Raw genomic sequence first — 14717 nt, 5'->3', positions numbered from 1 at the left:
GCGGGTATCCGCGGATATCCACGGGTATCCACGGGTTTTAAAATACCCGCGGATATTTTTTAAGCGGGTATCCGTGCGGGTAGCGGGTCGGGTAGCGGGTGGATTTTTTTTTGTCGGGTCGGGTTGCGGGTAGGCACTATCTGTGCCCGACCCGACCCGTTGCCATCCCTAGCCGCGGTTGTCCAGAGAACCGCGGCATATAGGTTGTTATTTAATTTTTTATTCCCACGTGGCGTCAAACGGGCTGGTTGACTTGGGTATATGCCGCGGTTCTACGCTGAACCGCGGCATATGATTGACATTTATTTACAATACTGCCACCGCGCACCATTATGCTACGGTTTCCTTTGAACCGTGGCATAATGTGCGTTGTAAAAACCCAAATTTTTACTAGTGATTGTACTTATCTTTCACTTTCACATTTTTTTTATGAAGAAAAAAAGTGAGATACAAACTCAATATTTTTGTTTTCATTTTTTCATAAGTTCTCTTCCATTCTTATAGAAAAAAAAAAGTAATTATCTTTTATCTTATATAATAATGAAATATTAAAATATTATTCTAATAATTAATATTTTTTATCTCGTGAGTCTATATATATATATTATTTTTTTATGAATATAGAAGAAAAATATATTATTTTTCATAACTAATTTTTAGTTGTGACTTGATTATCGTAAAATTTTCTTTTAATAATTACGTCTTTGAATTTTTGGATTTTTTTATTAAATTATGATAAATTAATTTTAAATTTTAAACTTAAGAAAATTAAATATGTTGATGAAGTAAAAGATAAGTTCATTTTTTTAAAGTGATTAAAGGAGAGCAACATAAAAATAAAAACAAGATAAATTCAATTTATTTATATATTTTGAAGTATATATGATACTAATGATCTAATTTTTCAATTAGATGAGTCATTTCTTAAAACTTCAAAAAATTGAGTTTGATATTAATGGTTTAAAACGTGATCTAGAAAAACATTCTCAAAGAAAATATTCAATAAGTGAAAGAGATAAATTAAAAAAGCTTATTTAAAATGGATTCTATATCTAATATAACTTCAAAACTATAACTTTTAAATATATTATTTTGGATTCCAAAATTATTGATAAATATTGTCAAAATTTCTCAAACTCATATCTATACATCTGTAAAAACTTTAATTTGATAACGAAAATATGTTCTCTATATGGTCTCAAGCAATCACCACGTGCTTGGTTTGGAAAATTCAGCTCTATTGTTCAACAATTTGGCTTGAAACGAAGTGAAGCAGATCATTCAGTTTTTTATTGTACTACATCTCTTGGGAAATGTGTTTATCTAATAGTATATGTTGATGATATATATAGTCATCACAGGAAATGATGTTGTTGGAATATCTCAACTGAAGAAACACTTATGCAAACATTTCCAAACCAAAGATCTTGGAAGCCTCAAATACTTCTTGGGCATTGAAGTAGCTCGGTCAAAAGATGGAATTGTAGTCTCTCAGAGGAAATATGCTCTTGATATATTACATGAAACAGGAATGATTGATTGTAGACCAATAGACAGTCCTATGGACCCAAATCAAAAATTAGCTTCAAGCGAAGGTGAATTGTTCTCCGACCCAGAAAGGTACAGAAGACTTGTTGGAAAACTGATTTATCTCACTATTACAAGACCGGATCTATCTTTTGCAGTTGGAGTGGTCAGTCAATTCATGCAGGCTCCATGTCTTGGCCATTGGAATGCTATCATTCGTATTCTAAGATACCTAAAAAAGGCTCCTGGAAAGGGTTGTTATATGAAGATAAAGGAAGCATTCAAGTCTCTGGATACTGTGATGCAGATTGGGCAGACTCACCTATTGATAGACGGTCTACTACTGGATATTGTGTTCTCCTTGGGGGAAATATCATTTCATGGAAGAGTAAGAAACAAAATGTAGTAGCCCAATCAACAGCTGAAGCTGAATATAGGGCTATGGCATCACTAACAAGTGAACTTATATGGGTGAAACAATTTCTTCAAGAGCTCAACTTCTGTAACATTCAAACCATGAAGATGTATTGCGATAATCAAGCTGCTCTCCACATTGCATCAAACCCAGTGTTTCACGAGAGGACCAAACATATAGAAATTGACTGCCATTTTGTTAGGGAAAAATTGTTGTCCAAAGAAATTTGTACTGAGTTTGTTGGGTCAAATGATCAACTTGCAGATATGTTAACTAAGTCCTTAAGAGGACCTAGAATTGAATTTATTGGTTCCAAACTTGGTACATACAATTTGTATGCTCCAGCTTGAGGGGGAGTGTTAGAATTATTGTTAGAATGATTAGTGTGAGCTGTGTGTGTGCTGTCAAGTATGAGCTGTGTGTGTGTGAGTTGTGTTCCAACCAAAGTGAGTTGGAAAGGAAATGGGTAGTTACTTTCTTTCCCTATAAATGTAATGCTAATGTAAAATGAGAGGTAAGCCCTCTCATTCAATAATATATTTCTATGTTCCTTCAATAGGTATTAACTTATAATTGGCTTGGAAAGTTAAACTTAAGGATATAGTGCCTAGGGAAATTTTTCTGGTTATGTTGTTGTTTGGTGCAGTTGTAATGTCAGTGAAATGAGCTTGGCTTATTGGTTATGTGTAGTGTGCTTGTTTGTGATTGGTGTACCTGTGTTCAACTTGGCTAAGAACAAACTTGGTTTTATTTCTTTTATTGCTGCGTTTTTTATTTTATTTTGCATCATATTTTTGTTTTGGGCCAGATTAAGGGGCCCATAGGCCGTGAGAGTTAGACAGGGTCAGTTTTACAGGAGCTCATTTCTTTCTTTCTCCTTTTTCGTTAGTTTCTCTTTTTGCTTCTCTTTCTTCTTCTTTTTCAAAAAACCCTAGGGTTAGGGTAATTGGTTGCGAAAGGGAGAGCGGCGTGAGGAAGAAATAATTGTTCCGAGGAGGTAATGGAAAAAAGAATTAATGGAGAAAGGGAATCGGAGGTTAGGAGTTTCACTTCTATATATTAAATTAGATTTAAATTCACTTCTTAATAATTAAAAAAAAAAAAGAAATAAAGTAAAATAATATATCAGAGAAGAATTTCGTTATATAATTCTTTTAAAAAAATTTATCTATTTCTATCGAAACATAAAAAAGTTGGACCACTTTAATAAATTTTTCAACAATTGCACATCTCAAGGAATTGATATTTCGGTGCACACATTCTTATAAGAGTGACTAGCCAACACAGAATAATACAAACCCAAGAGAGTCTCATTCAGAAACGCATTCATGGCAAACCAAAACCCTTCTTCAATTCCAATCTCAAACCCCGAAACAATCCAAACCGATCAAACCACAGGTTTCTCAGCCAAAGTGATCGTGCAGAAGGTCAAAACCAACTTGGTTTTACGTTCAAAATGGGCCGAACTCAACGGCGCCATAGGTGACCTCGGCACCTACATACCAATAATTCTATCTCTAACACTTTCCAAGAACCTCAACCTCGGCACGACATTGATCTTCACAGGTATCTACAACATCCTCACCGGGGCAATTTATGGGGTTCCCATGCCTGTCCAGCCCATGAAGTCCATCGCCGCAGAGGCCCTAAAAGATGCCAGCTTCGGCGTGCCGGAGATCATGGCCGCCGGAATCTTAACCGGAGGCGTGTTGGTGGTTCTGGGTGTGACAAGGTTGATGCAGCTTGTGTACACACTGATTCCTCTATCCGTCGTGAGGGGAATTCAACTGGCACAGGGCTTGTCCTTTGCTTTCACAGCTGTTAAGTACATGAGAAAAACCCAAGACCTGCCAAAGTCGAAGGCTTTGGGTGACAGGAATTGGTTAGGGTTAGATGGGTTGGTTCTGGCAATAGTTTGTCTGTGTTTTATTGTTATAGTGAATGGTGATAAGGATGATGATGGGTGTGAAAAGAGGGTTGAAGAAGATGGGAGAAACAGAAGTAGAGTGAGTAGAGCGAAGAGTGTTGTTTTTTCACTTCCTTCTGCTTTCATAGTGTTTGTGTTGGGGGTTGTTTTGGCCTTTGTGAGGAGGCCTGAGATGGTGCACGAGATAAAGTTTGGACCTTCCTCTATGGAAGTGGTGAAGTTGTCTAAGCATGCATGGAAGAAAGGGTTTGTGAAGGGTACGATTCCTCAACTTCCATTGTCAATTTTGAACTCTGTGATAGGTGTTTGCAAGTTGTCAAAGGATTTGTTCCCAGAAAAGGACTTTTCTGCAACTTCCCTTTCAGTGAGTGTGGGGTTGATGAATCTTGTTGGCAGTTGGTTTGGTGCAATGCCATGCTGCCATGGGGCCGGAGGACTTGCAGGACAGTATAAATTTGGTGGAAGGAGTGGTGGTTGTGTGGCCATTCTTGGTGGTGCAAAGTTGGTGTTGGGATTGGTGTTAGGAAGTTCTTTGGCACACATTTTAAGACAGTTTCCAGTGGGGATCTTGGGAGTGTTGCTTCTGTTTGCCGGAATTGAATTAGCCACCTGCTGCAGGGACATTAATAGCAAACAAGATTCTTTTGTGATGCTTATTTGCACTGCAGTTTCACTTGTGGGATCAAGTGCAGCTCTTGGCTTTTTGTGTGGAATGATAGTTTATGTGCTTCTTAGGCTCAGGAATTGGACTAGTGATAAACTTTTTCCTGACATGGGACCATAAAACCACAACAAAAAAGGAGCATAATATATACAATATTATACCTTATTGTCTCTTAGGTATTAGGTTGTTGTGTAACTCTATTACTACTACTAAATAAATCTCGGAATGAAAAATCGTATTTTTCTAATCTGGTTTTTCTTCATACAATTCATTTTCCTTTGTTAGTAAGGAGTTCAAATTTTTATTTTTATTAACTTATTTAACATTTTACTTTTCATTTTTATTGGAGATCTCAAATTAATTACATTATCCTAATATATGTACGTTTATTAGTTTAAATTATTTTATTCACATAAATAACTTTAAAATATTATTTTTTATATCGAATTTAACAAAAATTTAATAAATATGCCAAATAACCTACTTCAACTAAATTCATTCAATTTTGAGATATATTTGTTAGTATAAATATTTATAAATTAATCTTATATATGATCAAATTTAGTTACATTGTAATATTCTTTAATATTATATATTCGGAGGTATCTGGAGTATATTGTAAAATGTTACATTGTGATTATTTTGTTAATTATTAAATATATATATATATATATATATATATATATATATATTAAAGTGTTATTTTATTAATACTATATGTTTATCACATGAGTCATACCGATAGTTTTATAAATACACATTATATTTTACAGAAAATACATAATCATTCATGCTCATTCTGTCTAATTCAAAAAGATTCAAACTCTCTTTGATGACTTGAACACCAAAAATATTTTTATCGGTAGATTTTTTTTGTGTTTTAACCTTCTGACATACATATCAAAATTATTTAATTAACTTAAATTTTGCCACAAAGATTCCGATAATAACATGTTCATATACTCAAAAGTCTTTCACTTCAAATACTACAAAATGTCTTTGGTGAAAGAATCATTATTATCCCAATCAAGTCCCAACAAAAACCATACAGAATAATAAGCTGGTTTCAAAATTTCCAAATACAAATATAATATTCAATTTATTTGTGAGCTCACACAATTCTATTCATTTATAACATCAAATCAAAGAAACATTTTATTCACACATATTAAATTCAAGTGTCTGTTTATCTCATGGAAAGACCTATACACATTACTTGTCATATTTGCAAGTATTATATTCACATTACACTTGATCGATCACATAGATATTTGAAGGTTTTAACAAAAATAAACAAACGTGTTTCATTTATACCTTAGAAATTTTGTACCTATCTTACACTACCATTGTTTTTACATATTTAGTAAAGGGAAGAAACACAATTTACCCATATTACGGTAAATTCCTAGAACTTATAAACTAGACGCAATTATTTTTTCCATCACAAGTTAAGGTATAAAATCTTCATTAACTCTTATCATCTCATATCTTTTTTTGCTATCTGAGTCTAATAAAGAATAGATTCAAGATAATTCTCAAATTTTATAGACACACATTAATGTGACCAAGTCATATCCACACACTCTAGCTTTTCCACCTTAAGTTGCAATCAAATTTTAATTAACTTGTCTTGATATTCTCTCTATTCCAACAATAGTTTCACACAAGTTAAAATCCATTAAAAAAAACTTTAAACATAAAATTAAAAAGTACCACCAAGCTCTAACTAGTAAAAAATTCGATTTTGCTCAACAAACCATGAAACACAAATTTCTCTTCATCCAACCATTCACATGCAACCAATCCAATAAAAAGAAATAAAGAAAAACTTATTCTGAAAGAGTTTATGAGGAACAATTATTATTCTCATCTTTATTGATTTTCCCATTACAAAATCTTGAGAAAAAAAATGAACGAATATATTAAAAATAATATTATGGACAGATAATACTTTTCATGGAATGAGATTTAAATGGTTTATTCTTTTATTTGTAAACTATTTAATTTAACTCTATCCTTTCACAGCTATATATATAATAATCTATAACAAGAATTCTTGTTAGATGGATGATGAACATTTATTATAATGTCAACGACATGAATATGAATTTGCTTTCATAATCAAAGAAAAAAACAAGAAAAGGAATATAACATTCCAATTTGAGCTAATGCGATCACCTTTCCGAATATATTTGAAAATTGGATGCTCGAACATATTTTTCAGGGAGTAGCAAAAACCATCAGGAATTAACCACTACCAGTAGTGATATTTTCTGTTTCTTTCACCTTTTCCACTTGTTTTCTTATAAACTTTAAACTTTAATCTATTGTCAAAGCTAATCAAAAGTGGTTTTCATGTTTATCAGTTGTCAATGATCAATAGAAGAGAGAGTAAACATTTTTTTTTCACACCCAATAACGTGTTGTGTTGAACTAATGATGGTGAAGAATAAGAATAGATAAAACTTTTCTGATAAGACTAGCCATTATGGAATATATGTTATGAATGAATATAATCGTTTTAAAAGTACTAACCGCATATCTTGCACTGAGCTAGATTACCATAGAGTTTCTGTTCATCCACTTAATATCAAATAAAATTATCATGGAGCATAAAAGGGTAAGAATCCCAAAAAGGGTTCAACTCATAGGGAAAAACAACAACAACAAAAATCTTCATTGAATTTAGAAGATATTAATGATGCATTTACAGCTGGAATGCTCACCGGTAAATATAATTAACTTTATTTCTTAAACAGTTAAACGTATATAAATATAATTTTATAATTATTAGTTTATAGATGTCATTCGGAAATTTTAAAAAAAATAAATTAAGGAGATTGATCATATGAATTGCTAATATAGGAAATCATGATATCACTTTAATACAAACTCTTACTGATTTGCTTTTGATATCACCAAAAGATCTCTTACCAATGGAGGTATCTTATGTGTATATAAACACATGTTCATCTCTTATTTTATCCGATGGGGACTTTGTTTGTACCCAACATATAACAAGTTTTTTTCTCATGTTTTAGTTGATGATAACTCAAGTCTTCTTCGTATAGGAAAAACATAATATTGTCTAACCTTTAAGTTTTTAAATGTTAGAGAGTTATCAAGGATCCAAAATAATAATGCATGCAATTTCAAATATTCTTTCAATATATTTCAAAGACATCAATCATTTGTTCTATAACAATCTCTGGTCTTCTGCTTAAATGTTCAAGGTGGCTACATAAAGCATAATTTCTTTTTATAGCATTGTAGGCCTTTAAGTGAAGGTCGTCTAATGAACAAGAATAAATCAGATGGTAAGATGATTGTATTGGTTTATCATAAACAAAAATTCATTAATCAAACATTGATTATAAAGTGGTGCACAAACCACTAGCCATCATGCGTACAAAAGAAATTATTGACTTTCATCTTAATCATAAAACTTTTGGATAGGTTACTTCGATTCTTTAATTAAATATATTTAGACAAGGTAAAATATATATAATTTTAGGCTTCGGTTCATGAAGGTTATTTTTTACTTTATTTTTTTATTATTTTTAATAAGAATTGAAGTCTATTCTTATATATTCTTTTAAAAAAATTCAATTTCTTTCTATGCTAACATATTTTTTACCATAAAACCATCATGTTTCTCATCAACAAACAGAGTCACCAATACCTTTTCCACCTCCACATTGAACAAAAGAGATTAAATAAATCTTTGCATTAGGAAAAACGAATTATGAAACAAAAAAGTAAATGCAAAACCAAAGAGTGAACATCTAACCGCTTTCGAAATGGAAAAAAAGAGAAGTTTGTAGTGTCAACACAACTACAAACTTCGCGTTGACTACGATAAAGAAAAGGAAAGAAAGTGGAGAAGTGATGACGAAAGTGACAATGTGGTTCGCATTTGGTGACGAGGAAGAGAGCAAAATGGTTCTTGCAATAGAGAACTGATGCGATGCAAATGAAAAAACTTTTTGTGAAAATGTAATGTTAACCGTGATAGAGGAATAGACACCGGTTCTTTAAAGAACCGAAGCATATATTTGTGCAAATATTTTTAAAAATGTTATCAATGGACATTTTGTAAATACATACACAACTATAAACTTTTGATTATTTAAAGAATTAATAGCTGAAATTTTCTAAATACTTACAAAAATGTCACTGATAACACTTTTTTAATTATTTAAAAAATTATAAGCCTTAAATTTTTAAAAAATCAAAGCATATACAAATATAATTTTTAATTATTTTAGAATCGAAATTTATAGTTGTACAAAAATTTAAAAAATACCGTTGTATTTTGAAAAACTTTATTTTTCTGGAAACAAAAACATATTAAACGATTTCAAAAACTTTTTTTTAACCGTAAATCTTCCTTTAAGACTAAGAACTCAAAGTATTATAACTATTATTGCTAGTTATAAATAACAATGAACAAGGTGTACCTAAAGAATAATTTTTGTAGAAGACACAACAAAGATTTCCTTACAATGGAATAATTTCATAAAGTGAAGGGTAGAATTGTAATTTTGTGTTAAAATATATTATTTATATTTTGTCATCTTTCATGTATATTTCACGAGAATATAAACATTATAGAGCAATGCACATCTTTATATTGTTCCTTCAATTTTATATGCAAAACTATTTTAATTAACTTGAATATTCTCTCGTATCTTTACATATGAAATATTGCGTTTCTTTTTATTCATGTGCTCAATATAAAAGCAAAACTAAAGAACAATATCATACATTTATATCAATTATGAAAGTAAAAATAAAAACGCTGTGAAACTATGTCCTTTTTATCATAATAAGGTAAGCACTCAATCTCATTTAGCTAAATTAATTAATTTTAAAAAAAATAAAAATATAAAAATATAAAAAATATGTTTTCAATTAATGGTAAGTAAAGACAAAAAATAAATTATTTTTTTTTTAAATTTTAAAGTTTAATTTTAGCACACAAAAAATAAAAATATAATACCAAAAATAATAATAAAATAAAATAACCCAATTTGTTTTTAATCATTTTGTGAGCCCAACAGCTTAATGGTTCTATACATATAATCCCACTCTTGTTTAGGTTTTATTTCGTTCTCTTTAGATTTTATGTCCTGGAAATTTCATGACTTGAATTAGAGGGGTCATGGATTGTATAATTTTAATTGGGTTTCATCGCGATTGATTTTGAATGGTCTCATTATAAATGGGGAAATTGTATGTTCTGAAGAATGAGAATAAAGTTTGGTAAATTACTTATAAGGAATTTGTTAAATGTTGTTTGAGTTATATTGGTGTTATATAAATGATGACGAGGTTATAATGTAGGGTTCTGTTTTATTAAAATGGTGAATAGGTAGAATTAATGGAATAAGAAAGGTATGATGCAGGTACTGTTTCTTTCAAGTTGATTTGAAAAGGGATTTCGGGGTTGGAAATTATGGTATTATGAATGGATTACACGTATTTGAAATGATTATTAGAGCATGCTTTCTGAAGGTTTTATATGATTGATGGATGATGTAGGTGGTTTTTAACAAGGCCAGGATAGGTATGCAGTATGAGTCTCTTTTAAATTTCGATTTCTAAGTTTAAGCATTGATTCTGAAACAGTATGGTTGGTCAAGTAAACTTTCTTTGATTGGAATATATATGTATATGTTAGTGCGGAATATAGTTGGATGAATTAAGGAAGTTTATAGTATGTTTGACGGGTCTCATTAGAGTGTTTGTTTAGTATAATGAATGTTTGTTACCTAGTTGCATCTTTGGATTATGGAAAAATGGTTTAAGGTTGGGTAACACTTGTTTGGTGGAAATTGGATATTTATATAAATTGTGTGACAACGATTGGTCTTGTGTGACAACAATTGGTCTGTGTGATAGAACGTTAAAGGTATTGGTTCTAATTAATCATAGTCTCTGTGACAGGGATCACTAAGGCTAAGCCTGAGTGAGTGTTAATGGGTGTACTACTTTAATTGTTATATTTTGATTAATTCTTTGTATTTATTCAATATAATTGTTATATTTTGATTAATGCTTTGTGTTTATTCCATATAATTATTATATTCTGATTAATGCTTTGTGTTTATTCAATAGCTCACCTATATTTCCGTGTGTTTGTTGCAATAATCGTATAACATGTGTTTTATACGGGAGCAGATAGGAATGCAGATGATTCTGGAGTTGTGTAATTGACGAGAGAGGGGCTAGCATTCGGGAATTGCCGCCTGTCAAATCTTGTAAACTGTAATTCCCTGAAAAGTTCAAGTGATTCCTCCACTCTTTCATTCCATGCACAACAAGTGATGATCACATTGTAAGAGATACCATCCACCTCTGGCATTTCATAAAAAAGCTTCCTCACTTCAGCAACACGGTCATGCTTGGAGTAGAAATCAAGCAAAGCATTAGCCACAAACACATTCCACACAAACATACACTTCACCACAAAACTGTGAACTTGTTGCCCAAATTCTATATCATCCAACTGTATGCCTGCAGTTAAAACCGCAGCAAAAGTAAACTCAGCGGGATTGAACCCCAAATTCTGCATCTTGAAAAACAGGTTGATAGCATCATGATTGAAGCCCTCTTTGGAGTACCCCGTCCACAACACATTGAAAGTTACATTATCTCTCTCCGGCATATGCTTGAAGAGGTGACAAGCCAACCTAGGCTACGCGTCTTACAGTAAGAATCAAGCAACGAGTTGCAAACCGTGAGGGTGGAATCATACCCCAATTTGACAACATGGGTTTGCACTTGTGCGACTTCATTGACACTTTCAAACTCAGTGAACCCAGATAAGAGAGTCGTCAAGGTGACATGATCCGGAACCAAGCCGTGCCTACACATATCAGCGAAGAGACCGAAAGCATCGCGGAACTTATTGTTCTGAGCGTAGCCACCAATGAGCATTGTCCAGGTAACAACCGAGCGTTTAACCATGCCATCAAACAAGCTCCTAGCAGTGGAAAGATTGCCAGAGTTTAAGTAACCCATGATCATAGTGTTGGTGGAGATGATGTTCTTGTGAGGCATTTTGTCAAACAGTTTGCGTGCTGCACCCAAATCCCCATGTAGGAGATCATTCTTTACTTGAAAGTTGAAACGATACGTGTTGGGATCGAAGCCTGTCTTGATGATGGAAGCATCGACCTGAAAGTGTCGTTTTTGCAATGTCAAAATTCCGTTTTTCCTCGAACATGCTTTGATGTAATTCATGGAACATAAACGGAAAATTGAAAATGGAACACACTCCGAGGAAATGACTGAGTAGACCGGTCGGAGTTGGATTCAAAGCTCCTCGAGGCGTTCTCTAATGAGGCAAAGGTTATAAGCATTTAAGCCTAGTTACCAATTTATTCTCATAATACACAAAGAGCGAAAAAAATAATAACCAAACCAATCCGTTTTGAAACCAACAAACCAATTTCAGATCACAAGTCATCCATCAAGGTCGTATTCCGTCAAGAATTGGGCATTCAAACCGTCAACAACAATACATACAAGTTAGCTCCCCATATCTGGAAAATTAGCTTTTCCTCACTGCTCAACTCTTTCCACCAATTTCCGCAGCCTCATGCGTTCGGCACTCCACTCGAACAACCTCCCCAACTTGCTACCCGTGCCTCGTAAATTCTCTCTCTCACTCTTAGACTTTCCAGAATATTTGTTTTGGTCCCCCCAAACTCTCAACTATTCGCCCAATTTAGAGACTCGCTCACCACTCCAAAATGAATGTCGCGAACCCTAGAAATTTAATCCCTCCAATTCTTCTTCCCCATAAGGCACCTCACTTTCTCTTAATTTCTATGCTTTCGTTACTCTCCCGTAGCATTGGATTTCTTCATCACGCCGCATAGAAAAAAAAAACAAAAAAAAACAAAACCCCCCTTTACTAAATCCTCTAGTATCGGTTGTCCAAATACAACATTTTATTTAAATTTATTTTTTCAAAAATAAGATACGAGCTTAAATTCAATTTTAATCTATATAAGTTAACTGATGGACAATTTTGTTCCCCTCAAATTTTAATTACAAATTTAATCTTTTAATCTTTTAAAGTTATGCAATTTTAATTAACCAATAATTAAGTTGTCAATCTAAATATATAGATAGAGAGAATCGATGTCCACATTACCTCATCTGGTTCAAACGGCATCCGAGCCATCAATATCTCAGCATCATCAAATCGCCCACTGCGACATAGCATATCAACCATTGATGCGTAATGCTCTTTTTTGGGTACAAATTTATACACTTGAGTCATGGAGTTGAAGTATTGTAATCCTTCTTCAACTAGACCACAGTGGCTGCAGGCACACAAAATGCTAAGGAAGCTGAAAGAATTTGGTTGCAGACCTGAATGAACCATTTGTTCAAATGATCTAATAGCATGGCCACCGTCTCCGTTTTGTGCATAAGCTGAAATCAGTGCATTCCAGGAAACACAGTTCCTCGTAGGCATCTCTTGAAACATATGAAGTGCTTCTTTTATGGATCCACATTTTGCATACATGTCAACCAGTGCACTCCCAGAAAATACATTTGAAATGCATCCAGACCTGATTATATGTAAGTGTAACTGTTTTCCCAATGTTAGTGAAGCTAGATTTGCGCAAGCTCTTAAGATACTGGCGTAAGTGGCCGAGTCAGCACGTATTTTGGCTTTTTGCATATCAACAAATAGCTTTAGGCCGTCTTCATGGAGCCCCTTCTGAACATAACCCGAGATCAGGGCTGTCCATGGAACTGAACCTTGATGAGCCAAATCAACAAAAATCCTATTTGCTTCCCCAAATTTGTCACATTTAGCATACATGTCAACCAAAGAATTCCCAACCAGAATTTCTGAAATGGCATCTGTTACAATTGCCTGGGAATGGATTTGCCTACCCATTTCCAGGTTCAAAGCATTTGCGGCAATGCTCAAAAAGGTTGCAAATGGGAATTGCCGCCTGTCAAATCTTGTAAACTGTAATTCCCTGAAAAGTTCAAGCGATTCCTCCACTCTTTCATTCCATGCACAACAAGTGATGATCACATTGTAAGAGATACCATCCACCTCTGGCATTTCATAAAAAAGCTTCCTCACTTCAGCAACACGGTCATGCTTGGAGTAGAAATCAAGCAAAGCATTAGCCACAAACACATTCCACACAAACATACACTTCACCACAAAACTGTGAACTTGTTGCCCAAATTCTATATCATCCAACTGTATGCCTGCAGTTAAAACCGCAGCTGTCGCAACCGGGATCGCGACGGGACGACGATCCGAAAAATAAAAACTAGTTTTAAAATTTAGAGATTTGGAGTCGCCACCATAGTTTATTCTGGAAAACTACGGAAAAACCATAAAATGATAAGGCAAGGTCTACGAAATTGAAATTCTCAATTCGAGAGTCGGTTACGTGTAGGGAAGGTATTAGCACCCTACAACGCCTGCCCTGAGGCAGTACCTTTAACTAAATATGCGAATATGAATGTGGCTTTCAAAATGTTTAACTTTCCCTTACAATAAAACTCTACAGAAACAAACAACATTTTTTAGTTTTTTGGGCCCGACAAGGATTTACCTTGCTCCTACGTATTCTCATTCAGAATGAGAAATCAGGGTTCCGTAGTTCGTTTAGAAACTGTTTGAAAATATTTGGAAATTGTTTGGGAGATTAGTTTGAGAAATGATTTTGGATTTTTGGGAAGGTGAACCTGACAAGGACTGGCCTTGCTCCTACGTATCTCCACTTTTGATGGAGAATCAAGGATCACGTAGTTCTGGCTCACAATATTGATTGTTGTTAGAAGTTGTGGATATTTTTGGTTTTTGAAGATTTTATATTTTTTTGTATTTTTATAAAACAAGCAGAAAAGGTTTTTAGCACAAGGACGATGCGTGCGATAACACGTGTGCCTGAACCTTTAAAACATATTTTTTGTTTTTATTTGAAAGAGAGAGAAGGTTTTTGGCACAAGGACGATGCGTGCGATCACACATGTGCCTAAACCTTTAAAACGTATTTTTGAGATTTTGTTTAAAAAAGAGAAGAGGTTTTTTGGCACAAGGACGATGCGTGCGATCACACATGTGCCTAAACCTTTAAAACGTGTTTTTGGATTTTTATTTAAGAAAGAGAGAAGGTTTTTGGCACAAGGAC

The 14717-nt window shown here is 33.4% G+C and overlaps 1 protein-coding gene and 2 pseudogenes across 1 annotated transcript; 1 reads left to right on the top strand and 2 right to left on the bottom strand.

The window, feature by feature from the left end:
• The first annotated feature begins 2634 nt into the window (after positions 1–2634).
• LOC148204941 (molybdate transporter 1-like) lies at positions 2635–4774 on the top strand. The gene has a single exon (XM_088100783.1). It carries the CDS (start codon positions 3271–3273, stop codon positions 4651–4653), a length of 1383 nt encoding a protein of 460 aa, XP_087956909.1. The 5' UTR covers positions 2635–3270; the 3' UTR covers positions 4654–4774.
• Positions 4775–10635: 5861 nt separating this feature from the next.
• Positions 10636–12580, bottom strand: LOC148204940 (putative pentatricopeptide repeat-containing protein At2g01510 pseudogene; annotated as a pseudogene).
• A 69-nt stretch (positions 12581–12649) lies between these two features.
• Positions 12650–13726, bottom strand: LOC148204939 (putative pentatricopeptide repeat-containing protein At2g01510 pseudogene; annotated as a pseudogene).
• Between the last annotated feature and the right edge of the window lie 991 nt (positions 13727–14717).

This window comes from Vigna umbellata, chromosome 1, assembly GCF_029865625.1.
Source record: "Vigna umbellata cultivar VRB3 chromosome 1, Vumbellata_1.0, whole genome shotgun sequence".
In the NCBI taxonomy this organism is placed as follows: Eukaryota; Viridiplantae; Streptophyta; class Magnoliopsida; order Fabales; family Fabaceae; genus Vigna; species Vigna umbellata.
The sequence above is the reverse complement of the archived record's forward strand: the minus strand, read 5'-3'. Positions and strand labels throughout refer to the sequence as shown.